General features: G+C 35.3%; 3 protein-coding genes and 1 pseudogene across 5 annotated transcripts; 2 read left to right on the top strand and 2 right to left on the bottom strand.

Annotated features, from left to right (window-relative positions):
• Positions 1-1,090: 1,090 nt before the first annotated feature.
• LOC148599278 (heat shock 70 kDa protein 12A-like) lies at positions 1,091-23,185 on the top strand. Of its 3 annotated transcripts, XR_015917657.1 has the most exons (6): positions 13,737-13,889; positions 17,190-17,531; positions 18,285-18,506; positions 19,621-19,774; positions 20,382-21,883; positions 21,976-23,185. XR_015917657.1 is itself a non-coding variant. In XM_088557191.1 (5 exons), exons 2-5 carry the CDS (start codon positions 17,220-17,222, stop codon positions 21,452-21,454), a joined length of 1,761 nt encoding a protein of 586 aa, XP_088413317.1. In that variant the 5' UTR covers positions 1,091-1,109; positions 17,190-17,219; the 3' UTR covers positions 21,455-23,185. The 3 variants fall into 3 exon arrangements, 2 of the variants coding, with proteins under 2 accessions (XP_088413317.1, XP_088413316.1); XM_088557191.1 differs by lacking the exon at positions 13,737-13,889 and adding an exon at positions 1,091-1,109 and having other exon boundaries at positions 20,382-23,185; XM_088557190.1 differs by having other exon boundaries at positions 20,382-23,185.
• On the top strand, positions 1,122-6,073 carry LOC148599280 (uncharacterized; annotated as a pseudogene).
• LOC148599279 (lactose-binding lectin l-2-like) lies at positions 5,998-11,054 on the bottom strand. The gene is made up of 4 exons (XM_088557220.1): positions 10,669-11,054; positions 9,863-9,966; positions 8,378-8,468; positions 5,998-6,215 (listed from the first exon to the last, which is right to left on the bottom strand). Exons 1-4 carry the CDS (start codon positions 10,985-10,987, stop codon positions 5,998-6,000), a joined length of 732 nt encoding a protein of 243 aa, XP_088413346.1. The 5' UTR covers positions 10,988-11,054.
• Positions 23,186-23,330: 145 nt separating the features above from the next.
• Positions 23,331-25,822, bottom strand: LOC148599277 (neo-calmodulin-like). Its single transcript, XM_088557192.1, has 4 exons — positions 25,535-25,822; positions 25,271-25,365; positions 24,007-24,172; positions 23,331-23,742 (listed from the first exon to the last, which is right to left on the bottom strand). Exons 1-4 carry the CDS (start codon positions 25,688-25,690, stop codon positions 23,485-23,487), a joined length of 675 nt encoding a protein of 224 aa, XP_088413318.1. The 5' UTR covers positions 25,691-25,822; the 3' UTR covers positions 23,331-23,484.
• Between the last annotated feature and the right edge of the window lie 1,495 nt (positions 25,823-27,317).

The following is a 27,317-nucleotide window of genomic DNA, read 5'->3' as shown; positions in this document are numbered from 1 at the left end:
CGTAGGAAATTTTTATGAGCCCCTGAAGAGGGGTCCCCCTCATGAGTTTCTTGCCAACTTTGAATTTCAATCTTGGGAGAACGGTTCATATGCACACCCTGGAAATTTAATAGTGAACTTACCGGTATGGTGACTAACCAACCCTGAATTGTCTGTAAAAGCTTTGCCGTAAGAAATTTTTATGAGCCCTTGAAGAGGGGTCCCCCTCGTGAGTTTTTTGCCAACTTTGAATTTCCAGTTTGGGAGAACGGTTCATGTGCACACCCTGGAAATTTGGTGATGAACTTCTATTCTATTGTGGGTCAGGTTATGACCCTACCACTTCGTTCACCAGCAAATTTCTAGAATCTATATATGAACTGTTCTTGTGAAATCAGGTTTGAAATGGGCAGTTCAGTATGTTATGCAGGGGACCCCCAATCAAGTAGTTAAAAATATTTCGTAGCCTTATACTTTTAAGAACAATTAAAGGGTGAGTTTCAGTATATTGGTTAGTTAACCATAAAATTTCTAGGATGTGCATATGGATCTTTCCCCAAATCAGCATCCCCCAACACATTATTTTTTCATTCTAGTTACGAATTAACTATTTTTTAGAAATGCTTTTTCGAGGATTGAAATTTAACAGTGGTGGTTCATAATTTGTTTTTATTTCATTGTTTTGTTTTGTTTTGTTTTGTTTGTTTGTTGTATGCTTTTGTTTGTGTATTTTTACAAAAAGGGATAATAATTTATTTTTGTATCTATATAAAAGGAGAATTTTTTATTTTTAACATTATTCTGTTTCTATGTAACTGAACTGAATTGTACAATTAAAGTTGACAGAGTTATAAATGTCAGATCCAGATATTTATAAATCGGGCCCTAAACCAGGGCCCAAAATTAGTTAATAGAATTTAAGATTTAGCTTAAATTCGGTTATCGATGTGCCGGAAAACGTTCCGTCTTTTGTCGAGTTTTATTATCTGAATAGTGACGTCACTTGCGTTGACCATTTCCTGATCAAAAAGATAGTGTGGGTCTGACGATTTTTGAAGTCGAATCTATCGACATCATCGCTTGAAGCAGCTTTGATTTAGCTTACATCAAAATGTACCGGGTGTCAAAACGTAAGAGAACGCCTACTTCATTGGCTTTATCCAGTGTTTCATCTCGAAAGCAGCCAAAATCAACTATACTCGAAGTCACATACCGCACATTTTCGATTTGAAGCTCTATTTTTTAAACTGTCGGGACTTACCGCTAGAGTTGTCTCTCTTTTATTTAATCTGAAGATAGTTCGCATATATGCATGACGTGATAGTTCCAACGAGTCGTTCATTGGCTGAAATCGTGCGTAACAAATCCTTACGGGAAAATCCTATACTAATATCCGCCATGTTGGTTTCTACGGGACGATGTGTTCACAAACGAAGTTCGTAAGTTCCCGTCGAACTCCGGTGACAATCGTCTGCTTGATCAAACTTCTCGGTGTTGTACGATGTTCGCGTAGAATAAATCCGAGATATCCGAATTAGCGCCGAAATGCATTCTGGGTTCTTCGGTTTTTGGACAAACCATTTAAAAGTAAACAACATCTCCTAGCAACCCGATCACTGTAAACATGGCCGACTTTTGATAATGTAAATAATGGGACCGAGAATTAAAATCTCACCGGAATTTAACGATTCAATGTTTAGGGAGAAGCCGTTTGGCTAAACGAATGAGCAAGTCATTTAAGACAATTTAAACGACGGTATGTGTCAATAAAGTCGTAGAAAGTATTTTTATTCAAATTTTAACAGTATCTTATTTATGTGAAGCCGAGTATATAAGACGTAGCGTGGATGAAATGGTACCATCATCATCTGCACCGATTTTACCTATAACTCAAGCAGCCATGCCGATGACGGCTCCTTTACCAGTGACATATCCTAGTGAGCCTACAGTCACAGTACCAGCAACTTTGGCCTACCAGTCGGTGACGCCTAATCCTACAGTTCCGATTCTGTCATCAAGTATTCAGTCTTCAGGTAATAGCGTGGTTAATAATTCCCTACCCATATCAAACACACAACCTGAACTAAATCCTGCGCAAATACCAAGTGTTCATTCAAATTTAAATACATGTATTCATGTACCTCAAAATATCATTGAAAAAATTCAAAGGGGCGAGTATATTGATCTAAGTACCCTTTGTCAAACAACCAGCATAAATCAAAAGCACAGAAACTCCCGTTAGAAGGTGGCCAACTGGTCTTGCAGCATGATCAAAGTAGTTCAATAAAAATTGCATCGATTGAACAGTGGACCGATGCGTTCATTAATTTTACAAGTATATTTTTGTTCAGTCCACCCACTTCGTTTCCAGGAACTTTTATGTTGTTTGTTGGGGTTTAACGTCCGAGCAGCAATATTTCAGCTATATTCAGACGATGAACATGAAATGGATGATAAAATGAACATGAAATGAAAAAGAAAGGATGGGACACAAGGATAATAGGGTCGACAAATTATGGTAAGGTCGGGCAATTTAGCCTCCTATGGCGGAGCGCAAAGGTTCCTACTCCTATCGAATACCACAACAGGGTTCTTTAACGTGCGAGGAACGTGGCATCTTTCCCAACACGGTGCACCACTATGGTTGGCGGTCAGGTATTCCGTATTATAGCCTGACAACCCCAGCATGTAACACGCCAGGGGTACCCCATTCCACCACCTGGGGCACACATCCCAGTTGCTCTGTGGGCAGAGCGCCTAGCCCCCGGCTAGGTTTCTGAGCACTATTTAGTCGCCTTATACGACAAGCTTAGCGCTGCTGCAGGCCTATTCTTTTAACACCCGGACCTGCACGGGGCTCCAGGAACTTTTAAAATATATGGCAAATGTTCGTTTGGGAGCTCACAGATGTCATGGTATGAGCTGGAAGCTCTATGATGAGCAATATAGGTTACGCAAAGCTACAGATCCAAATAGTTCATGGGATACAATTGACACCGAGCTATGGTTACTGTATATGTCTAGGACTAATATGGTTGAGTTACAAAGCACCCCAAATTCGAATAATTCAAGATTAAAGTATTATACATTTAATTATCAAGGTACCTGCTATAGAGTTCCATGTCAATATGTACATTGTTGTTTATTTTGCAATGGAGGTCATCCAATCACACAATGCAAAGTAAAACCAAAAAATACAAATATTACTAATTCAAATACAAGATTTTATCAACCATTCCAACCACAACATACACACTTAAGACATGCTGTCAATAACACTTCTCTTTCATCAAATTTTAGGGTTCAGCAGCAACGATTCCCAAGACCAAGAGCTTCGTGGGATATTGCGGCAAATAGGCAAAACTCCTATTAAATTGTTTAAATTGAAGGAGTTTTTGGAAAATTATCCGAATCATTTAGAAGCAAGAGAGCTTTATAAAGGTTTTGAATCACGTCTTAGGATTCAGTACACTGCTCCTCGTGTTTATAATTTTTCTAAAAATCTCATTTCTGCTGATCAATACACTGAGGAAACTTTTAAAAAACTGAAACGTGAAATAGATCTGGGACGAATATTAGGGCCATTTTCAATCTTACCGATACCAACTCTTCGCACATCCCCTATAGGGATTGTTCCAAAACATGATGGTACGTGGCGATTAATTACTAATTTGTCACATCCTAGAGAAAACAGTGTAAATTCGGCTATAGACCCTGAATTTTGCAAAGTAACCTACTCCTCATTTGATTCTATTTTAGAAAAAAATCAAGATTTGGGTAGGGGTACCAAGCTCGCAAAAATGGACATTAAATCCACCTTTCGCTTACTACCTATTCATCCCGCGGATTTTGATTTAATTTGTATCTATTTTGATGGTCATTATTTTATTGATAAATGTATGCCAATGGGTTGTGCTATCTCGTGTAATGTTTTTGATGTATTTGCAACTTTTCTACATTGGTTGGTTCAGTTTCACTCTGGCTTAGATTCATTAGACCACTATCTAGATGATTTTATTTTCATGGGGAAAAGTAATACCGGGGACTGCGAGTACCTGATGTATATGTTTGAGGATACTTGTAACAAGCTTGGTGTCCCTATAGCTCATGATAAAACCTCTGATCCCACTACTGTTTGAACTTTTTTAGGATTTATTATTGATACTGAATTAATGATGGTTATCTTACCCCAAGGAAAACTCAAGAAATTGCACGAACAATTAAAATGCTTAATGAAGTGGAAAAAGTAATGTTGAAGGACTTACAATCGGTTGTAGGCTTGATGTCTTTTTGTGCAAGGGCCATCCCCTCTTCCAGAGCATTTTAAGGCGTTTTTATAATCTTATGTCGCAGGTGAGACAACCTTTTCATAGAATTGGTTTAAATAGTGAAGTTAAAGCAGACATCAGATTATGGTTAGAATCTATAGATAAATTCAACGGCCAAATATTTTTCCCGGAAAAACTTTGGCCATCAACTGAAATTTTAAAACTTTTTACTGATAGTTCTGGAAACCCAGAATTGGGATGCGGGGCCTACATGTCTGGGAAATGGGTTCAGTTAAGATGGCCACAGCATTGGACAAAAACTGAGTTAATGAAAAACATGGCTTTTCTAGAGCTAGTTCCGGTTGTTCTTGCGACTTATTTATGGGTCCACCTGCTTGACAATAAAAAAGTTATTTTTCATATTGATGATTGTGGTTAGGAAAATGCTAGAAGGTGTTAAACGCTCCCGAACGATAACAAAAGATCCACGTTTACCACTAACAAAAAACTTGTTAAAATTGTATTAAGTCGGCTACACACAGTGTGTCGTACCAGATATAAAGTTTTGCGATTCTGTGCCGCCTTTTCGTTAGCTTATTTTGGCTTGTTTAGAATTAGTGAAATAGCTATTTCTAATTCGGATAAACATGTTGTTTCATTTTATGACATTGAGTGGTAAAAAGTTTCTAAAAGTACACCTTTCTTTCTCAAAAACTGATCAAAATGGTAGAGGGTCTGATGTTATAATTACTAGTCAATTAGAGGTATTTTAATTGAATATTGATTTGTATAAATTAAACTGTGGTCCTTACCGCAAACTGTTAGTGTTACTTTGTCAGGCATCTTAGATAATCATATCAGTATGCAAACTAATATCTTACGTCTATGAAGGCATTCAAAATTTTATTTCAAAAGTTTTCAATCTCAGTTTCAATGTAGCAATTTGAAATGCATTAGAGGTACGTGCATAACACAATAGTGTCAAAAATTTTACAACGAAATAATTCAAAGTACATAAATAATATGAAATAAAATGGCCGTTGTGTTCTCTGGTTTTTAGATATTGGAGTTTCCCCGTGTTTTTTTTTTATTGTTTGCTGCCTATTGTTCGCTAGCTTGATCGGGCTTATTATTGGCTGGCTTAATGTTCGCTGCTTTACTGTTCGCAAGCTTGATCTGCCTTATTGTTCGCTAGCTTAATCGGGCTTATTGTTCGCTAACTTGATCGGGCTTATTGTTCGCTAGCTTGATCGGGCTTATTGTTAACTAATTTGATCGGGTATATTGTTGGCTGGCTTATTGTTCGCTAGCTTGATCGGGCTTATTGTTGGCTGGCTTATTGTTCGCTAGCTTGATCGGGTATATTGTTCGCTGGCTTATTGTTCGCTAGCTTGATCGGGTATATTGTTCGCTGGCTTATTGTTCGCTAGCTTGATCGGGTATATTGTTCGCTGGCTTATTGTTCGCTAGCTTGAGGTAGGTATTTAATTATTGGTAAATATATTCAATCCTTAAAGTTTCCAATGAAATTGTATTTCCAGTAAGAAATATTTGTTTAAGTTGTTGAACTTTCAATTTTTTATTTAATTTGTATGAATAAGAAATCCTATAATGAAGCAGACCTTGTTTTGAGTACATTTAATCGTTATATTTGATTTTTTTTTAATCTAAATCCGCTAACATTTCTTGTTCGTACTTAGGTCTGTCGTACAAGTTTAAGACAGCAGCATACAAGTGCTACAGTTAATACTCAGGGGAATTCACATATATATGGATATGATGATGTACACGAAATATCGCCCCATCTATACTGATAGGCTGAGTTCGAGTACAGACAATAGCACGATGATATCGAGTTAGGTTGCCCCGGCTCCCAGTCTGAATAGCTGATTGGAGTGTAAGGGTCACTGGCCCACTCAAACGTGGCATCAACATTGTAGTTATAACCACCTATAAAATACCTGTCACCTGTAAGAATAATAAATCAAATTACGACGTTATGCAATTTGAGGTAATATATACATGTATATATATATCCTAATCCAAAGCATCAGAATGAATTAAACTTACTAGACACATGTACGTGTTATAAGACCTTTTAAAATCCTCTACCAATACAGTGTATTCTCTGCGACGCGAATCCCCTATGACGAGCTACTGGCTCAAATCTTGGAATTCAAAATTAAAAAGTGTGATACAGCCTATAACACTGATCTTTGCATTTTTTTTTAAAGTAAACGTACATGTCCATGCAATATACTACATGTAGTAGTAATAAAGGTTGCCAATTAGTTTATTTTACAATTCATGCGTGAAATTTGTGATTTCTCTATGTGTATAAGTTTTAGCCATCATTTGTGTTCAAGGAGGATTTGAGGACTTTAAAATGAAGCCGGGTCATGTGTTCTAATCGACCTCACTATATAACGGTATTAACAGATACAATAAACAACATTTAATTATACTCAGTGTTACACAAAATTTATGTTCATCGTTGGGTGAGCGTTCTTCATGTGTCCTCAGGGTGCTTCGCCTGTGCCTACATGTATGTTTCGCTCACGTTCGACAAACCGGAACGTCTAATATTTGACGCCTGTATGAGTGCACCGTAGGGAAATGTCGGACACCCGAGGGTAAGATTTACCGGTCTTTATCGAGACTCCAATGAGTTAAAGAACTATTACATCTTACCCTAGGATGTGTGAGATTTCCCTATCTTACATGAGAGAAGCGGGTGTATGATTCTTTTTCTCACTTCCGATAAAACGTACCAGGCCAGTGTACCTCGCGACAAAATGTAAGGAATAAAGTCAGTTAAGTCGAAGCAGTATAAACAAACTGCAAGAAATAATCAATCACGGCCTATACTCGATACACTTATCATTTTGAATTACTTTCAAACATACATATACGATATTGGTAGGATACGATCTTTTATTAACTCATTTATTCAATAGTGCCAATCTTTTCATGCTCTCTCTGTCTTAACCCGTGGGTGAGATACAGAAATCTCGCACAACTAAAAATAGGGATTTTCTTGTCTTTTTATCTTCTAATGCTAGAGATAAGCAGAATACAACTTTATTTACTGAAAACAATGTACAATTTGTAGTATTTTATTTATCATTTGATTTCTTCGTACATATATATTTTAATAATAAAAGCTCTGTAAATGATAGTGTGTCTTGACATTGGTTTCCGACATCATTTCGAATATTCACCGCTATTTTAATATTATGGCCCGTTCACACGGATGTGCATTCAATATAGGATTACACAGCTATTCTCGGTCGTTCATGCACGTGTGAACGGATCTCGGAGCTCCCAAACTCAATGAACGGCCGAAGGCCTTTCGTGTAATGTTTGAGAGAGGAGAGATCGGTCCATACATCCTTGAACGACCGAAAATAGCTGTTTAATCCTTAATGCTATCCCGACATTTGGGAATTGCATTTTTTAAATGTGTTGAACCGGTAAATGTATTTATAGAATCTAGTTCTGGGACAATTCAATTTTGGGACGAATTTACTTGTAGTTAGATTTTATAAGTTTCTTTCTCTGAGCTGAAAATTACTCTCAGTAAACAAACTGCACTGGTAAAATCAATGTGGATGTAATAAACCATTCTTACGGCTATATTGTGTCGTTTAGTTCGTTGCCACATTCTTTCGAACTACACGTTCATGCATGTATTAACGATCTGAAGAAGTTCATGCAAGTATGAACTTTCTGGCAAAGACGTTCTCGACCAATCAAAAACGGATATAAGCATGAAAACTCTTATGATTAGAATTATTTCGTATTAAACACGAATTAAAATGCAGTTACGGGTTCACACATAAAACGAAGTTCATATACGAATTAATGCAAATTGAAATAATGCGCATTTTTTATTCGCTCCTGGATATGTTTTCGAGATAGTGCGATTCATTAATTCGCATGCTGTGTAAGCGGAAGATTTCGGCGGAAGCGAATCCGACGTGAATTTAACGTTTTAACGAGTGTGTATTGATGCGAATTAAAAAAAATACGTTAACATTATCGACGTTTTCAATACGTATTAACTCAATGCGAATTGGATGATTCGAATCGAGTGTGAACACAGCTTTATTTTGACCATATATGCTCACCTCCTGCAGCCTGTAGTTCTGTTTTTATGAACGTGTTTTCATCCACAGTTTCTGCTTCAGCTAACTTACCACCTAGACTCTGACATTCAGTCTAAAACGGGAAAGAATTCTTGCTACATAAAGCTTTAGTCAATTTTGTATTTATGTTTTCATGGCCACGCATGTATATAACTGACCTTATAAAAATCAGACATAAAATGATTCATGCATGTCAAAAAATTCACAAATTGAAAGGCATTAATTTTATTTTTTATTCAGAAACAGTTACAGGCCACAAAGCCAGTCTTAGTTTGTCATTTGGTTGTTCCACTTGCTTTTGAAGTAAAAAATATACAGATTGTACATAAATTGGTACTTTGCAGGAGTTATTGTTCTTGATGTGGTTGATGTATGTGGCAGATGACTACGTTTTTCTCCAAAATACAGATTTGTAAAGGGAATTGACTACAAAGCGTCGTTTTTTGTTTGTTTTTATTTTTTTGCACCATAAATCACTTCTACCATAGAAAGTGCCTGAATTTTATATGGACTGGTACAAATTTACTTAGTAGGAGGTCCAATCAAGTGTTGACCAATTAGTGTGTTATTCATTTGTATACAATATGATATGAAGTTGGAAAGATAACCGACACGAAACAAACTGTTTAGAAACTATACGGTCAAAAAATAAAAGAAGTCGTCAGATGAGTAGTTAATAAAAAGCTTCTTAAAAATGTCAAACGGCTGTGATAAGTAGTAAGAAGAGAATTAAACTGGTACCAAATATACAAAGTATAAACAAAGCCGTCGAAACAGGAGAACGGCATCCAGTAATTGTTTTTACCTATATAAATTTTAAAAAATGGCAGTCATTAATAGTTGTGCAGAAAACTGATTCGAAAATGTTACGGACGGACGAATTGATGGGATGACACCATGATCATTATATATACTGTATATATTATTCTCTTTATGAAAAGGAGCCAAATTTTATGTTTTTGTAAATGCCGCCTCGGTTTTTCTTCGATAAAAAAATCACAGGAGAAGATCTTCGAAAATAATAACATCAAACCTGACAAAACTTACATAGCTCTAAATAACTTAACATATGTACAAGAAAATTTGACCTCAAATAGAACTCATCATACTGCACACTATCACATGTACCCCATGTCAAAATTAGGCTTGACCTAACGGTTTTGGAGATATATGCGAACAACTGCTGTCTCACTCCTATGTTTATTTTTAGTGAAGGCGGGTATGTTTGGCGACAGATGAAAAACCTCAACACCAGTTCTAGCCTGAATACCCTTAGGAACATTCATACCAAGTTCGGATCTGATTGGTCTAGCAATTCAAAGAAGAAGAGCATTGAAAAATTGTTAACGACGACGACGGACGCCAGTTGACGGCAATAGCTCACCTGCAAGGGCCAGGTAAACAAGAAAGGAAAATGCAGAATTCGTAATGCCTCAGCGATAGATAGGTACGTAACCACAAACATACCTGTGCGTCGTCCCAAATTTTGTTCGTGGTTATAATCAGATACTGGGATGATGAGAAAGTGAGACATCCTCCATTCTGGCATGCTGCAACTGTTTGTGGTTGGTCTACAGAGAAAATTTAAATAAAACCACAACTTATATCATGCTTAAACATTAAGATTTCCTGACAATGTCTTTCCTAAGGAAAAAATAAACACCTCTCTCATTTCATTATTATAAAACAACAAAAAAGAATGAAAAAGATTATAACACAATGATGGATACACGTGAAGGATATTAAAAAAGAACGAATCTCACAACACGAAGGAAGATATGAACACAGAAAAATACGGACTTTATTTAGAAACCCGGATACCGTAAACGATCAGCTGGGAGCTTAGGACCATAAAGCACCATGTACAGCTATTTGATTTACTCTACGAATATAATTTCACATGACTACAATATCACCAGCTGTTAAATGACGCAATTTTAACATGAGTTTAACAAGCTAAATAACTTGTTTTGATGACAAGAGGAAGACATTTTTTCTTACAAGAAGATTGAAAGCTAGGCAAGAATTAGAGAAATGGGCATTTTCTTCTATTATCATACACAATGTACAAATACATGTACCGATACATAGAGATGAATATGTTACGATATGATTAGGCCGAATTTCCCTGACCCTGCAACACTCCTCTTTTATATTTGGATACTGATATGTCGGGTTCAATATCCAAATATAAAAGAGGAGGGTTGTAGTGTCAGAGGAAATTCGGACTACGCTACGATGTGTTCTGTAGAATGACTACGGACGATCATTACCTGGAATAATCTTATAATAATTCCATCCGGACACTACTTGGTGAGCTACCGATGCTGGAACAATAAAACAAGTAGTGTATAACTGACACAGCTCACTAATCCAATTATAGGAGTAGGATTCACAAGATGTTGTTTCCAAACATAAAGCATGACACGCGATGACGCTTGCAGCGTTTCGTGACATCATAGCAGGTTCAAGAATTTCGATGTCAAAAAACTCAGGTATTTTAGCAGCAGTACTTTCTTCAAACGTCTGCGTCGACAAATTGATGAAATTGAATACATAATAGGCAATGAATAATGCTTGGTTATGGTACATTTTGTTTTTGAAATTTCGACGTAACTTCAATAAAAAAAAACTCCATCAATGAATAAGTCCTATGCAATCTTGTTTGATTCCCTGAAGTAAATGTTGTTTTACCCTGCAACAAATATTATATTACTAAGTAGTCGGGAATGACGTCATTGCCTATGTATTTTTAATATACAGTTGATTTTAATTTCTATATTTGCACTTGATGTTTATTTCTTTTGTTAATATATTTATTGTACTTTTTAAATCCACTTGTGTAAACATTTATTTCTATTAGGCTTTCCTTAGATCTTTGTTAACTGCATGCTGAGAGCCATGAATATTACAAATTGTAAGACAATGTTTTAGTGCTTGGGGGCAACACTAGGAAGTCGTCTTGACTACCAATAATTTTGAATATACATGTAAATACTAGACCTATACAAGTCATTTGCAATTGTCACCATAAATTACAAGAGTTATCCTCATTTTGTTAACACATGGGATAGTTTTACTTGAATAAAACATTGTTTTACCATTTATTTTGATTATGGTAACAATTTTAAAGTTCATTTGTACTTTGATACATTAAATTCTTAAATATTAAAGGATGCATGCTAAATTTGAATGAGTGAATATATAACTGAAATAGTGTCATCAGTGTAGAAGAACGCTTAGATTAAACGAGTAAGCAGAACTTGTTCCGCGCATGAGTGATTTTATTGAGATTATTCACGATAACCGATGGATTATCATATTTTCATGCAGATTTTCTTATAGTTTATAGCTATTTTCAACGTAAAGTTTTGTGATCGGCGGATTGATATTCGTAAATGTGACGTATTGGCGGGAGAAATTCCGAGAGTGAAATTTTAGAATTTATTTCACACTGTGAACAAGGAGTTAAATGTATAAGTATATAAAGCCTTGCTGTGAATTTTTATCTTTTTATCAATTTAGATCGAAGATCAGAATTGATATGGCAGTTGCCAGAGCCTATATATTGTAAAGCCTATTAGCATCTGCAACTATGTCTTACACCGCCGCAGTAAGATAGTTCCATTGACATTTCTCATTAAGGTTCAGATGTAAACAGTTACTCTTATCTTTACATTTTTTTTCTAAAATATCAAGTTTAATTTCATGTTATTTACGTCAATAAACAAAACCAATCAACAACCTGTACATGTATGCTGATTAATTTGGTTTGAATTAACAACGTTCCGATTAAAACTGACTTCCAACCCATTATCAGTACTTGTTGTTCATTTCTATGCATTTACTCGAATAAACCAGAATACATATAAAATAAACAATGTAAATTAATTGTACATATCATTTTGACCATACACAGTGTGTGTTTACGTGTCTGGATGCAAACTAGATGTAGCGGTCATTGACAGTCTTGATTTTGCAAGACATAACTCAATAAGTTAATTCAAATTTTAGAGTGATTTTGGTGACCTTTCAATGAAAAATGGCGGATTTCTAGATTTTTTGTGACTTCACTTTATAAGTGTCTATCATTTGAAGACTACATGTGTATTTCTTACAATCTGAATTATGCATGGATTTAAATGTAGTTTTTTTCCTCTTTTTTTTTGCAGCCATTGTGAAAATCCGGAAATTGAATGCACTTGGCCTTATGATACTTGACTTTTATGGCAAGTTATGACATCCACGAAAAACTTATATCAAAACAATAACTTGAAGCCAAAAACGTCATTTTGACGGATTTATATAACAGTTAACGCAAATCTGTAATTATTGTTAGAAAGGTTCTAGCTGTTCGTGGAGCGTATCTAGGAGAAAGAAATATAGAAAACCCTGGGTCGGGGGTTTGTGTATCAGTACATGTACATAACATGAACGTTGTCCCAAAATATACAAATAATTAATACAGTTGCAACACCGCCTGCACAAAGTCCAGCGCCCTAGACCACAGTATAAATAAATATCAGTGTTTGCATTAGAGCACATTCAATGTATGAGCAAGAGCAAAATCCATAAATCTATAAACGGCATGGGAAAAGGGTGTATGCTGTTCCGATCTGGATTTAAGAGGAGGTTGCAAGCCGTCATTTGCCCATTTTTGCCAAAATTTGCAAAAAAAATAATGGGATCACCAAACCTGGAACCCTTCCCCTGTGCCGGACCCACCAATGCCCACGTATTCTACTCGAAAACTAATTTAGCCACAATATGTCTTTTCGATGTTTAAGAACTATGTTAACCAGAATAAAAAGAAATACTGGGAATTTAGCTCTTTAATTGTATTCAAAGTCTAACATTTGTACTGTTATATTCATGAACGTTTGTATAGCACGTTCAAGGTATTTTTTTTATATTCTTTGTAGTGTATTTTTTTTTAACAATATTATTCAGTAAATACAAAGAAAGTATACCAAACACCAACAATGTAGAAATAATTCCTGCATCAAATCGCGATCGATATCTTGTTAAAAGTGTTGTTTTTTTACATATGATTTACTTATAAGTAAATATACATAAAGGATAAATCAAATAACAAATTAACTGAACTGATTATTTCATATGCTTTAATATACACGTTAATTTAAAAGAAAAGAATGGGTCTAATATGGAGCTGTTGGTAAAGAATTAAAAAAATCTTCCTTAGTTTTTAAATTTTCTTCAAGAATTTTCAGTTCAGTTGTTATTGTGGCTATTGTAATATGATTTATATCTGCGTGTAGTTACAAACTAGTCAAATCAACAACAATAAATATAAAATATAAATAGTGAATCATTCAGTGTGTCAGACCTATATACATTCATTATCATATGTATATAAATAGCTGTTAACTACGCAATACGTTTTAAATTCTTATCAATAATAAGTATACCCGGAAGAAATATTAAAAAAGGCAACAAAATGGATGAACAGTTTTTGTTTTGGATACTCAGATTTGTAAGTTCATTTCTAAATCATTAACTGTACAGATTTTATACATCTCATTTTGTGTTTCCTATAATAATCCATAAATAAAGGTCTGTCTTTCTTTCCTTGGAAGTATCGACATTTTCAGTGTGAATGTACGAGTCACTGTCCTGTTGACATCCATGGTGTTCAGAATATGTCGAGAACTGTACATGTGAATATGTAACATCCAGTAGTATACTTTGTGAAATACTTTCCATCGGAAAAAAATAATATCAAATTTAATCCGGGGATATAAATACTAGTAGTTAAAATGTTTTCCATGGCTGTCAAAACCGCTGTTAAATTGTTTCCTTACAGTCAGATATACACAATATGTTCATGATTAAATATGCATGTGTCTAAATGGTAACTATTACTTAGTCTATGTAAAACTTCGGGCTTGTTTTTTTCTGTAAGGTAAAAAAGAGTTCACAAAGTTATGTGTTAAGAGGGGTGTAGCTGCCTATACGCAAATACGCAGTTGCGTACTTTCGGAAAAAGTAACAAAAATAAAAACACACATTTTAAAGATGAAATAAAGGTGATTTAGTTTCCCTCAGGGCTTTGCCTTGCCTGACTTACTTGGGGCCTTGAGCTACCCCCCCTCCCCCAGCAACTACTTAATGATTCGGATAGTTTTTGATGTGACATGTTATCCAGGATATTTTATTTTATATTTATAAATATTCCAGTCATTTTTTTTTATAATAACTAATTAGAATATTATTTTAAGGGATGTTTTATCTAGGATATTATTCTATGGTTAAATGTTATTCTAGAAAAATATACCTACGTGTACATTTATGTTTAAAAAAGTATTTAAAATAATTGCCAGGATATCATACCAGGGGTGCATCCAGGATTTAAGTTGGGGTGGGGCGTTAATTGAATCAGATGCCGTGCAAAGCAAGGCAAAAAATATGATGGGGTGAAACTTGTGATGAAATTTTTTTTCTTACAAATTTAGAGGGGGCGTACGTCCGACACGCCAGTCCTTGTATCCGCGCCTGCATACAACAATAAAGTTTCACCGTGGATGAGTTTCAATAACAAAATAAACATATTGTTAAACCAAGTTATCCGTGTTGGGTTTTTTTTAGTACTGCCTGAATACTAGAATTCCAACCAATTTGACAGGATTTTTTTTTTCATTTCATGACAGTACTACTGGAGCAAATCCAAACAAATCTATTAATAGAACTCACAGAGACTGCCTTATGTAATATTATAATTCATCTCTCTTAGGGTGTCACTTCCGTAAAGTACTGAGACATGGGTTTTAATACGAGTATGAATAATGTTCAACATATGTGAACCATGTTCTGGATAATATTTGTAAACTTATTACAAGTAGAAATACTTCTAGCTGTTTTATGATGAATTATAGTGATACTATAAATCAAGCATTGGAAACAATTTAATAGGTGTGGAAAAGTTTTCATAGTTAAATGATATCCTCTGAAAAAAAAGTTATATGAGATGATATCCACAAGAAAAGATTTCCTCCTGGTAGTATTATGTCTTACACATGTACAATAGTGGATCCAGAGGGGTGCAAGGGGTTGGCATCCCTTTTTTATTGAATTTTTTTTTTCATGTCTGAAATTGACAAAAAATGGCAAATGATGTCCTAGCACCCCCCTTTTTCTAATGAACTCCGGCTGGTACCCCTCCTTTCCAAAGTGTATGGATCCGCCCTGTATGTATGTTTGTAATCCGGGACTGTAATTATATTACATGTATTTTGAATTTTTCTCTTTTTACGTAAATAACTCTAAAGAAGTGCAGTGTCGTAGTGTTAATCTGACAGTCCTCTGAAAAAAAAGAGACTGTATGTGAAGATTAATTATAAAATCTAGCCGTGGTATTTATTGTATCATTCTACTGTCTACATTTTCTTTGTATCATGTTTTCACACGTTTTGGCTATGTTCTTGGACTTTGGGGTCTCTTTTAAAATGTCTTCTACATTGTATTTTGGTATTTTTACTTATAAACTGATGAAGGATAATAACAAAATCACCTAACTGATAAAATCTAGGCAGTAGTCAAAAGGAAAGTCTCCTCAATGTTCCTGACTTGGTACAAGCATTTCAAAATGAAAGGTGTTTGACACTAAATTTGTTTGGTGGTTTACATGACTATTTCAGAGGTAAAACAGGTAGTCCGTAGACGGTAGTAACGGTTCTTTTCTTAGATCTTACGAAAAATAAGGCAAAATTTAGATAGTCCATAGGACTACCATGAAAGATTTTCAAGTAGTCCTTCCAAAATTAGGGTGGCACAGAACTACTGTTAGTGTTGATCACTGGGTTATATCCCGGGTTAAACCATGTAAATCCACACAGATTCTTTGATAAGGGTGTCAATATATAAAGAGGTAAATTTTATCCAACAAATATTTTGTTTGAATGTTATGTTAAACTTATTATCATGATTGTAAGATGTTAGAAAGAACTGAATTGTCCTCAGAATAAATGTTCAAAGTTCCCAATCAACTAAATAAAATTATAAACGAAAAAAAAAGTCATTTCCCTTTATTTCAAAGATTCTAGTGCTTTAATAACTCTATGTACTTTTTTTTATTCTTACTATTTCAATTACTCATCTTAGAAGACGCGAGGTTTTGATCTCCAATAGACAATTTTTATCACAAAATTGTTCATGTGCCACCCAATGCCTGGGGCTTCCGAAGAAACAGTCTTACAATTTTCGACTGAAGGGGGAGTAGTAGTATAACACTGAAGAATTGTCAGCACTTGTATTGTGGTCGTTTTTGTTTTTCCTTTGTTTTATAATTGTTTTCAAGGAATTCGCCATGGCGATGACAAATCTTTGCCAAAATTTCATTTTTTTAATATATTTTCGAATGTTGACGTCTTTTTTCTTGTGCCAATGAGGTTGTAAAGGAATACGTCCAAAATTCATCGGACCCCACAACCTTTCTCTTTTTCAAAGGATACAGATGCAATATCATATTGGACAGATTAGGAAGGATATTTTGAGAATGGACACTTTTCAAATGAATCTCGGAACCTTAAAAGGGCCTTTTCTTCAGATTTTAATGAAGCATTTGGGGCAGCCGGTATGCGGTCAATAAAATTTGCCCCTGTCTTATCTCAATCACTTAATAGAATCGGATTTGATGTCATTGATCGAATAAGGTGAAGTGCTCACAGTCCAAAATTTAAATGGCGAATGTATGCAACTCTAGGTGGTGTTGCATTTATCTATAAAGTTTATATTAATTACGCCATTTTTTATAGTCGCAAAAAACATCTTTTTTCAGGAACTATGATGTAGACTTAATGCAAGCACGATGACAGAATCTAGGGATCATTTAATGGTGGCGGCCATTGATTTCGGCACTACCTACAGTGGTTACGCCTTCTCATTCCGTCATGACTTCAAAACAGATCCACTGAAAATTCAAGCCAACCCAGTATGGAAATCAGGAACCCGACAGTTTATGTCTCTTAAAACACCGACATGTTTATTATTGACGAAGGAGAAGGAGTTTCATGCCTTTGGTTTTGAGGCAGAGAATCTCTATGTAGAGGCATTACTTGATAAAGAAGAAGACGAGTACTACTACTTTCATCTCTTCAAAATGCACCTTCACAACAATAAGGTATAAAATCAAAACAGGTGGAGGGGGAGGTAAAGTAATAAAATCAATACAGGTGGAAGGAGGGGGGTAAATGAATAAAATCAAAACAGTTGTAGGTGAAAAGTGGGAGGGGGTTAAATTAATAAAGTCAAAACAGTTGTAGGGAATTTCTCAATTAATGACAGAAGCAAACAGCCTGTCGGGTTGGGGCGGGGGTAAATAAATAAAGTCAAAACAGTTGTAGGGAATTTCTCAATTAATGACAGAAGCAAACAACCTGTGGTGGGGGGGGGGGGTTATTTAACAAAATCAAAACAGTTGTAGGGAATTTCTCCATTATTGACAGAAGCAAATAACCTGTAGGGGTGAATTGATAAATTGAGCTAGATAGTTTACTACTTATAGTTCAATATTTGTATGTTTCGCATGTCGTAAATTCTACATGTAGATATATAATTATCATTTACCGTTCATTTTTTCCATATCAAATTTTTGGAAAGTCAAAATTTCTTAAATGAATTTGTAGAAAGGACACAGCCTGAGCCTCTTGGTGCCACTCCCCCTTTTTGTTCTGCAGTTTTATTCTCCTTTCTCTATGATTAAAGTCATTCCAAATACAATTCTTACTTAAACCATCAAACAGCGCTTTCTGTCCATAGTTTTGTGGTAACTCAACTTTCGAATTTTCGAATTTAAATTAATATTATTTCAAAATTCCCATTCCATGCTCATTATCAACAATGTGTTAATCAACATACACACTTTATTCTTCAGAATATAACATGTGATATGAAATTGGAAGATATCACCGGAACCAAAGTATTAGAAGCCTCCACGGTTTTTGAGATGTCAATAAAGGCATTAGTTGACCATTTGATGGCCGAAATTCATAAACAAGGGGCGCCGGTACAACCAAATGAAATACAATGGGTTCTGACAGTCCCAGCCATATGGACGGACACAGCTAAAGAGTTTATGAGAAAAAGTGCAGAGAATGTGAGTGGTGTTTATTGTTGTTTTTTCCATTTTAAACCACTTTAAACAAATGACATCAAGTGGGAGAGTAAGAGGAGGTAACTCCATAGTCAGCAGTGGAAAAAGGGGAGGTAACTCTATAGTCAGCACTATGTGCATTTTGAATATTTAATCAAAAATTATCTTTCAACATGCGCCGACATTCTTTAAGTTCCATTTTGTGCAAGAATCAGGCAATGGTTGGGACATCTTTATCTCAGTTGGGACTTTTTTGTGGGCATATTCTTCCACCATTTTTCCATAGTGCATTCCGACGTAATTTGACCCTTAAGAGTACATTAATGGTCATCTTCTGGATACAAAAAAAACCGACAATGTAGTTATAATCATCAGAGAATATATAATAATCCACTGTGTCTGGTGCGGTTATTATGGTGTTGTTTCTAGTATCATTGCTTCAGGAAATCCTAGCTACTCACAATGCAAAAATAAACAAATTCTTAAATGTTCATGTATACATAGATTATCTTTGGTTAAAAGAGACTAAAACGCTTCTTAACATTTTTTGTCATAGAAACAGACATTAATTGAAAATTCTCCCAGGTTGAATGGACGTGTCTTATAGGTATAAAAATTCTTTGTCCAATTTAAGATCCTTTAGATTCCATTTCCGTAATTTTCTACCCACTTTAAGAATCAAAGATGGCTTTATATAGCTCTCGAATATCCTATAACATGGCATGGTAAAATGTCGTAAATAGTAATTGTTCATTTATACCTTGCAAATATGATTAATGTAAACACATAACATGAACTACATATATTTAAAGTAGACACAACGGAAAAGTGCTATTGGAAGTAGAACATAAGATGTCTCAGTTAATCCCCCTGGAACACTAGGTCCGTTAGCCAAGTTTTGTATTAAGTCCAATATGAGTTCTTACTTGCAAATGCATTTCATCAAAGCGCAGTGGACTTTTTACATACAAAGTGACCCGGTAGATAACGTTGTTACTGCGCGTCTTGTGTCTTAGAAACACTTGGTTAGTTAAATATGCAACAACTTACAGTATACATGCTATCTTTATTCAACAACAAATTAAGCTCATTTGTCGTTTTTGCTTTTATTTTAAAGGCTGGGATTAGTAGAAATAAACTAATACTTGCCTTGGAACCGGAAACTGCTTCCATATTTTGCCAGTACCTGTCGATAGAAAAAATGAAAGGGTCAGAACCAGGGTTTACAGTAACAAAGAAAGGAACAGAATATATGGTCGTCGATCTGGGAGGTGAGTGTTTAGTTCATCCGTACATACTAAAATTTCGTGAATAAACGAACTTGAAGGACATACCAAGAACCTTTTACTTGAGATTTTTTAACGGAAGAGTACATCCACTGACTGGGGTTTTGAACTCCTCCTTTTTTTAAATGCTAATTTCGTGCAAAATCGGCAAAAAAAAATAGCCGAGAATAAAGTCTGGATCCGCTCTAGCTTTATTTGTGATTTATGGTGTGTTACCAAAATGCAGACATATGCCAACTTTAATTGCACCGTTTTATTGTTATATAAAATGTTTCTTCATTCATTGAAACTAAAAAACTATGTTGGTTTTGGATTGATAGACAAAACTGGCCTGTATTGGTTTTACAATGCGCGCTTGTTTCTTTAGTTGATACAGTTCGTTAATCTCCGAGAGGTATTTGAATTTGTCACACTAATCAATGAACAACAGCATGGCGCAGTTCACCATAATAACGAGTGTGAAAAAAATATTTGGTTCCTTCTTTGAGGACTACACAGACGGTCTTTTCTACTATTTACATGTAATAACAACAAAAAGGAAATGGACAACCTTAGCAACTGTTCTTTAATTCTATTATTATTGTTCTTTTAGGCGGTACAGCAGATATAACCGTACACAGAAAAGTTGCAGATGACCAATTGGAGGAAAAACACCGAGCGGTAGGAAATAATTGTGGGGGGACATCTGTCGACCGGAAGTTTCAAAATATCTTTATAGATATTATTGGCAGGGAAATGTTTGACGCTTTAAAACAAGACGACCCTTTGGCTTTCCTAGATTTCGTTAGAGAATTCGAAGCTGTAAAGAGGACAGTTAATACAGCAGAAAAGGATATAGAACAGAAGAAAAAGAAAGTTAATATGACGATCCCAGTCACGAGTCTTGATAAAATATGTCAGAAATTTCACCAAAAATCGTTTGAAGATCTGGTTAAGAAATCAGAGTATGCAAATGACGTTACATTGATGGGTGACAAATTGCGAATTAACGGGGATTTCATGCGCAGTCTCTTTGAACCTTCCATTGACGCAATCATTGTGTTAATGAGAGAAATTCTGAGTAAACCGGAAGCGAAAAAAGTTTCGAACATTCTAGTGGTCGGTGGATTCTCAGATTGTGTGTTAGTACAAGACGCTATTCGGAAGGCATTCAGTAACAAACGCATAATAATTCCCGAGGATGCTGGAATGACTGTATTAAAAGGTGCCGTTCTGTTCGGTCATCGACCGAATTACGTTAATGTCCGCGTAATGAAATGTAGTTACGGACTGATGACGAACGTTCCTTGGGATTCAAAGAAGTATAACAAGAAATACCGTACATTGATGGATGGCAGTGACCGGTGTGATAAGATATTCTCCAAGATTGTTTCAATAGATGAACCTATTTCAGCCGGTAAAACTGTTAAAAAGGAACTTTTTACCTTGTATCAGAATCAACCGGATATGGAATTTAAAGTTTACACAACTGAAAATTTCAACCCTTGCTATGTAGATGAAGAGGGTTGTAACCTCTTGTGCATGAAAACTTTCAAATTTCCTGAAACCTGTCCGGAGAAACGCTACGTTGATTTGGAGTTTACCTTTGGAAACACCGAGATTGGATTTAAGGCAATTGATAGACGGTCTGGACATGTAATGCTCGAATCTTTAGAGCTTATCTAACGGGTTGTAATCGCGGTTTTGTTGTTAGTTCATGCGCAGTAGTTACTGCCAGGTTGATACTCATTTCCTTTCATTGAAGTGCTTGAGTTTTTTTTTTCAAAGTGCCGATAACAACATTTGTTTTGTACAACATGCACGTAAGTCTCATTTCATGCAGAAACAGACCAAATATGGACACGATTTTACATGTACATTTTTACTTGCAGCATATCAGATATATATGCTGTTTGTAGAGCTAGTTTTAGGCAGAACGTGTATGTTATAATGGCTAGTTGTGCATCAGTTTGTTTATTGTTGCAAAAGACAATTATTATTCTTTCATACAATTCACATCTGACAGCTTCAGATGATGTTTAACCCTGTATTATAACAAAAGTTTTTAAAAAGTACGTCATGGTCTCTACAGGTCCGCACTGCAGGTCTCTACAGGTCCGCACTACAGGTCTCTACAGGTCTGCACTGCAGGTCTCTACAGGTCTGCACTACAGGTCTCTACAGGTCCGCACTGCAGGTCTCTACAGGTCCGCACGTCATGGTCTCTACAGGTCCGCACTGCAGGTCTCTACAGGTCCACACTGCAGGTCTCTACAGGTCCGCACTGCAGGTCTCTACAGGTCCGCACTGCAGGTCTCTACAGGTCCACACTGCAGGTCTCTACAGGTCTGCACTGCAGGTCTCTACAGGTCCGCACTGCAAAAATGGTCTTGATTTAAATGCCAGTTTTTTTCGCGGTCTTTTTAGGTGGACTCCGGGTTGCTCATTTGCATTTTTCTGTATCAGGTGTTATTTTTGGTTGTTGTGTGCGTCTGTTTCCCTGTCGTAATCTTTAGGTTATGTTCATTTGATTCCCTTTCCTGGTTCCCTTGATTAAACTTTCCCCATTCAGTATAAAATAGCAGCTTATATAAAAGACAGTTCCTGAAATGGGGAGGTAACTCTATAATCAGTACAATGTGCATTTGGAACATTTAATCAAAAGTTATTTTTTCAACATGCGCCGACATTCTTTAAGTTCCATTCTGTGTAAGAATCATGCAATGGTTGGCACATCTTTATCTCAGTTGTGACTTTTTTGTGGGCATATTCTTCCACCATTTTTCCATAGTGCATTCCGACGTAATTTGACCTATCAATATCTTAAAAAAGACAAACTTTACAAACACTCTGATGGTTGTTTCTGTAAGTTATGCGGTATTATGAATACTTGAATAATGTTATACAAAGCTCTGTTCTTTTTTATTCTTCACACGTCGCACTTTATACGCATTTTACCTGATTTTTAGAAGGAGAAGTATTTAGAATCTTGTCCAATATTTATATATACATGTAATTAAATCCTAGATCCGCTTTCCATACCTTAATAAGTACAAATGCAAATAAAATTCAGGTTATGTCTATGGTAAGGTGATTCATGGTGTAAAACCTATGGATCAGACGATGCTTTTTTGGTCTACATGTGCTATATTTTATGTGGCAATTGTCTTCTCTGTATTTAGAACTGTACTTTTGATAATCTACACTTTAACCTCCCACTAAAATCAACCAAATCAAAAATTAAGTGCTATCTATACAAATTATACATCAAATGCACTACCGCCAAATGAAAAACTGAGACTGGTTATGTAAACCATAGCTGTTTCTGAACAAGAAATAAAACTGACTTTGGTGGGTTTTTGACATGCTTAAATAACTGATATCTGTATTTTGTCTTAATAGATTTATATTTTTCTATGTTGTTTTAGATGTTTTCAATTTATATATTTAAATAAATCATAGTAGTAAAAATTTCTGGCAACTCTGCCTCAATTAGGACTGGACTAAGTACATGTATCTGTTTAAGCTCACGTGTAAGCACTATATACATCTATGAAAACAATTTACATTGCAAGTGTATTTTTTAATATTATAACGCATTTGCGTAAACACACACATCCAACAGTAAGAACATTGATACAAGTTACAACAAATAAATTATAAACATGTCTTGGTACAATGTAAATGTGAACACAAATTAATTTAGTACAATTGTTTCACCCTCTTGCATTTTCGTAGGCTCTAATAAACTCGTCATACTTCAGATTCTTACTCGCACCCTGACACCAAGTTACAAGCATGTTAGCCAGTTTCGGTGCACACAATTTCAGCTCCTCGTCCGACTGGATTCCGTTAATTATTTCTTCCTTAGAAAGATTTCCACTTTTGTCTGCGTCAAGCCTTTTAAATATATCTCGCAGTAATTCGCCCGTTGAACGCCGTCCCCAGATGTCTAGAAACTCGTCATAGTTTATCTGTAATTTTAAATTAGCATAGCAATTCGAATTTTGTCGAATTCGAAAACTAAAAAAACAAATGAGCATAATAATATTATAATGATAATTGTAAAATTGACATTACGCGTTTTAATAAAATTCAAAGCCATTCATAGAACTATTTGAAAAGGCATTTTTATATTTTTATACGTGTAATCATTTGCCGTTAACATTTTTTAGTTTCTTTGCTTATGTTATGTCTAATGTTTCATTTTCCATCAATTATATAGGTTACATGCATACCTTTTTATCGCTGTCTTTGACAAGCGCAATGAGCATGTCAGAAATCATTTCCGCTTTCACATCGAGGCCACATTCGTTTGTGGCAGCATTTATAATTTCATCTTGTGTTAGAAAGCCACTGCCATCAGCGTCTAAATGTTTGAATGTGCGTCTCATTACAAGTGTTCTAGAAAGAGAACGAGAAAAGTATTTAAAAAGAGCAAGACAGTTTAGATAAACAAAAAAATACTGTTCGAAATAATTACCACTACAATGGTACTATACATACATGTATGTTCAAAGTGAAACTGAATAAATAAGGGGTGTGAATTAGGAAAGATCAGATGTCTATTGAACTGAATATATATATATATATATCTGTTTGTTCTGAAGCAATATTATACGTATTAACTTTATTGCCATATTTGTGCAATATCGGGAGACGTTTGATAATTCATTCATAAAATAATACATGTACATTTCCACAAATTGTCTTGTGCGTGTAACTGCACAGTGCATTATACATGCACTTCGAATTATCCAAATATTTCTATAATAATTGCCAATATGTATAAATAGATTGTTACAAGTGAAGTGCCCTTGGAACACAGACGCTGTGATAATTGAATAGCAGTACGCTTCTCGTTATATTATGAATGAGTCATGGGGTATAACTATGTTCATCAACATGTTAATTTAAAGATTTGGTTTGTGTATGTAGTGTTATACTGAATTTGTTTTGTATTGCCCATTAAAGTTAATTTGAGGCACCGACCATTTTTATCCGGGTGGAAATGGGGGGGGGGGGGTCTTGTCAAGTAATGGTGAAAATATAGAAAAAAATATTCATATACTAATTTCCATGGATGATAAAAAGACTTTTCTCCAAAATTTGGAACATATTTGTTTTTTTTCCACATAACATGATAATTACAAAACATGATGACAAATAAAAAAATCATTATTACTAATTAGCACTGTACATGTAAAATATATTGCTTTATTCCCTTCACACCGAAACCGTGTTGAGACTTTAGGTTACATTTATAAGATGTACATTATCTGTCCATCTGGGTACATACATGTATATGCATGCCATGTAAAATGATGGATTTCAATAAATATTTAACTATGAACAAAAGGACGAAGCAAGATAGGTATCACCGCGGTTGTTCCCGAAAGGAAGTTGTCTCTCTTACGGCTTTTACATGCTGCAAGCGGTGCATATATATCTCTCAGCACTCACCTAGAGTTCTAGTTTGTTACCTAAACCATAATCACTTACTTGAAGTCGATCTTAGGAACCTTTAGCATGGCATTTTTAAATTCACTTCTGGAAACAACTTGGTTCTTGTCAACATCAAGCTCAGAAAATATTTTCTAGAAAAATATAACATCCGTCAATGATACTGAAACATCTAACAAAATTACTTCAAATTTGAGCCCATGCATACAAATTGAATAATACGTTCATTGTCAATTTCATTGAACGTATGCATTGAAGCCAATAACAAAATAAAGTATGGACACTTTAGTATACATGACCTACCTTAGCTTCGTCATCACTGCCTTTAAATCCTGAGTTTCGAAGGACCTGTATCACTTCAGAAAGTTGTAATGATCCGCTTTTGTCTTTATCCGCCTGGTTAAAATTTTCCTCGATTCTGGAAAGATGACGCTGTGCCCAAACGCTGAGATTCGCCATTTTGAAAAGTTAATGATACAATGATATTTTGTGTGTTTTGATGATGCAGACTGCTGATAGCTTACACGTGCAGTAAGAGTGTTGAAAATTACTGTATAGAAGTTGCCAACTCGATATCTTAGATCGTAAAGAAAATCAATTAAAAATCAGTTGATACCGATGGCCTTGAAGGAATTTTGGAAACGAATATTTTGACTCTGACCTTTCAGAAAATATATTAAAGTATTGTAATATGCATGAGGTCAACTTGTTGCTGTAAACGTAACGATTATAATGTTAAATTTTGGGATGAATCAAGTTCATTCAACATGCTTCAAGCACATGTCCAAAAAACACTATTTGTGATGTAACTATAATTTTTAGGTTCCGTGTTAAGAATAGTCATAATGCATGTGAAAAAAAAAACATTACCTTTGAAGAGTATTGACAAGTTTGATTTATTATCCACACGTCAAATATTGAATGTTATGGTATATGTTTAACCAAGCAGCATGACACCGTCTTCAATGTTTATGAATGACGACATTTACGTTTACTTTCACTTCCGGGTTTTGGGGATGGCATTTCATAAGTTTTCAAGCTAGGTTTAAGTTATATGTTGATCTTGATATTGTTTAAGGTAAATGTTGACTCCTAGATTGATAGCAGTTTCGATATTTATTCCGATATTTCAAACCTGTAGATATTTGGGACCATGGATTATTTGTAGTGACGTATTTCACCACTTCACATAGCAACAGCGTCAATGGAAATGCTGGCCGATTAATTTGAGTTTTATAGAAAAAGAACGAGTTCATGGAAGAGAACCGCAGGGATCGTTACACAACTATGAAATAACATTAGGGACATATCATGGGCCAAGGACCCTTTGTTTGCTTACATGTAATCATTATCATGAGCCAGCGTATGAATAATTTCGAAGGTATACATATGAAGCAAGCTCGTCGAACAAGGAAGACTGCATTTGGCCGCAGTGCTGTCAACATCATTTGAAATATAAGGAAATAGCCATGGGAAGGACTTTATGCTACAAGAAACCAACATTAATGCAATCGCCCACCACACCGATAGTGTCGTTTGACGTTTATTGCGTTTTACAATATCATGCGATATTTTCCGCCAATATAGGAGCACCACCGGAGGAATTTAATGGGAACCTGACTTTGAAATGAGTGAAATACAAGCATTATTTATGGTGGATAAGAAATACAAAGGGACTTAAGGACGCATGGTTAACATTTTTAAGGATCGTTTGATGTGGAAAAGGAACTAGGAACTATTAACTTTAGCTGGTGAATACCAGTGCTGAAAGCTATTAGTATTATCTTTGGACTAGGATGAGGGCAACATGACAATAATTCCAAATAATCTTCCAAATATACAGAAGTGGACTTTTTAATCGACAATATATTTGTCCAGTGTGGTGGACGTGTTTTTCAACAAACGGTCGACATTCCAATGGGAACAAATTGTGCTCCTTTACTTGATGACCTATTCATTCAATCTTATGAGGCTGACTTTATAGCTGATCTGATCCGAAAGAAGGAACATCGTTTGGCTATATCCTTTAATCTCAGTGTCCGCTATATAGATGACGTATTATCTTTAAACATTCTACCCCTAAAGA

Source organism: Perna viridis, chromosome 13 (genome assembly GCF_037379345.1).
Source record: "Perna viridis isolate PV_CMFRI_1.1 ecotype Kerala chromosome 13, ASM3737934v1, whole genome shotgun sequence".
NCBI lineage: Eukaryota > Metazoa > Mollusca > Bivalvia > Mytilida > Mytilidae > Perna > Perna viridis.
The sequence above is the reverse complement of the archived record's forward strand: the minus strand, read 5'-3'. Positions and strand labels throughout refer to the sequence as shown.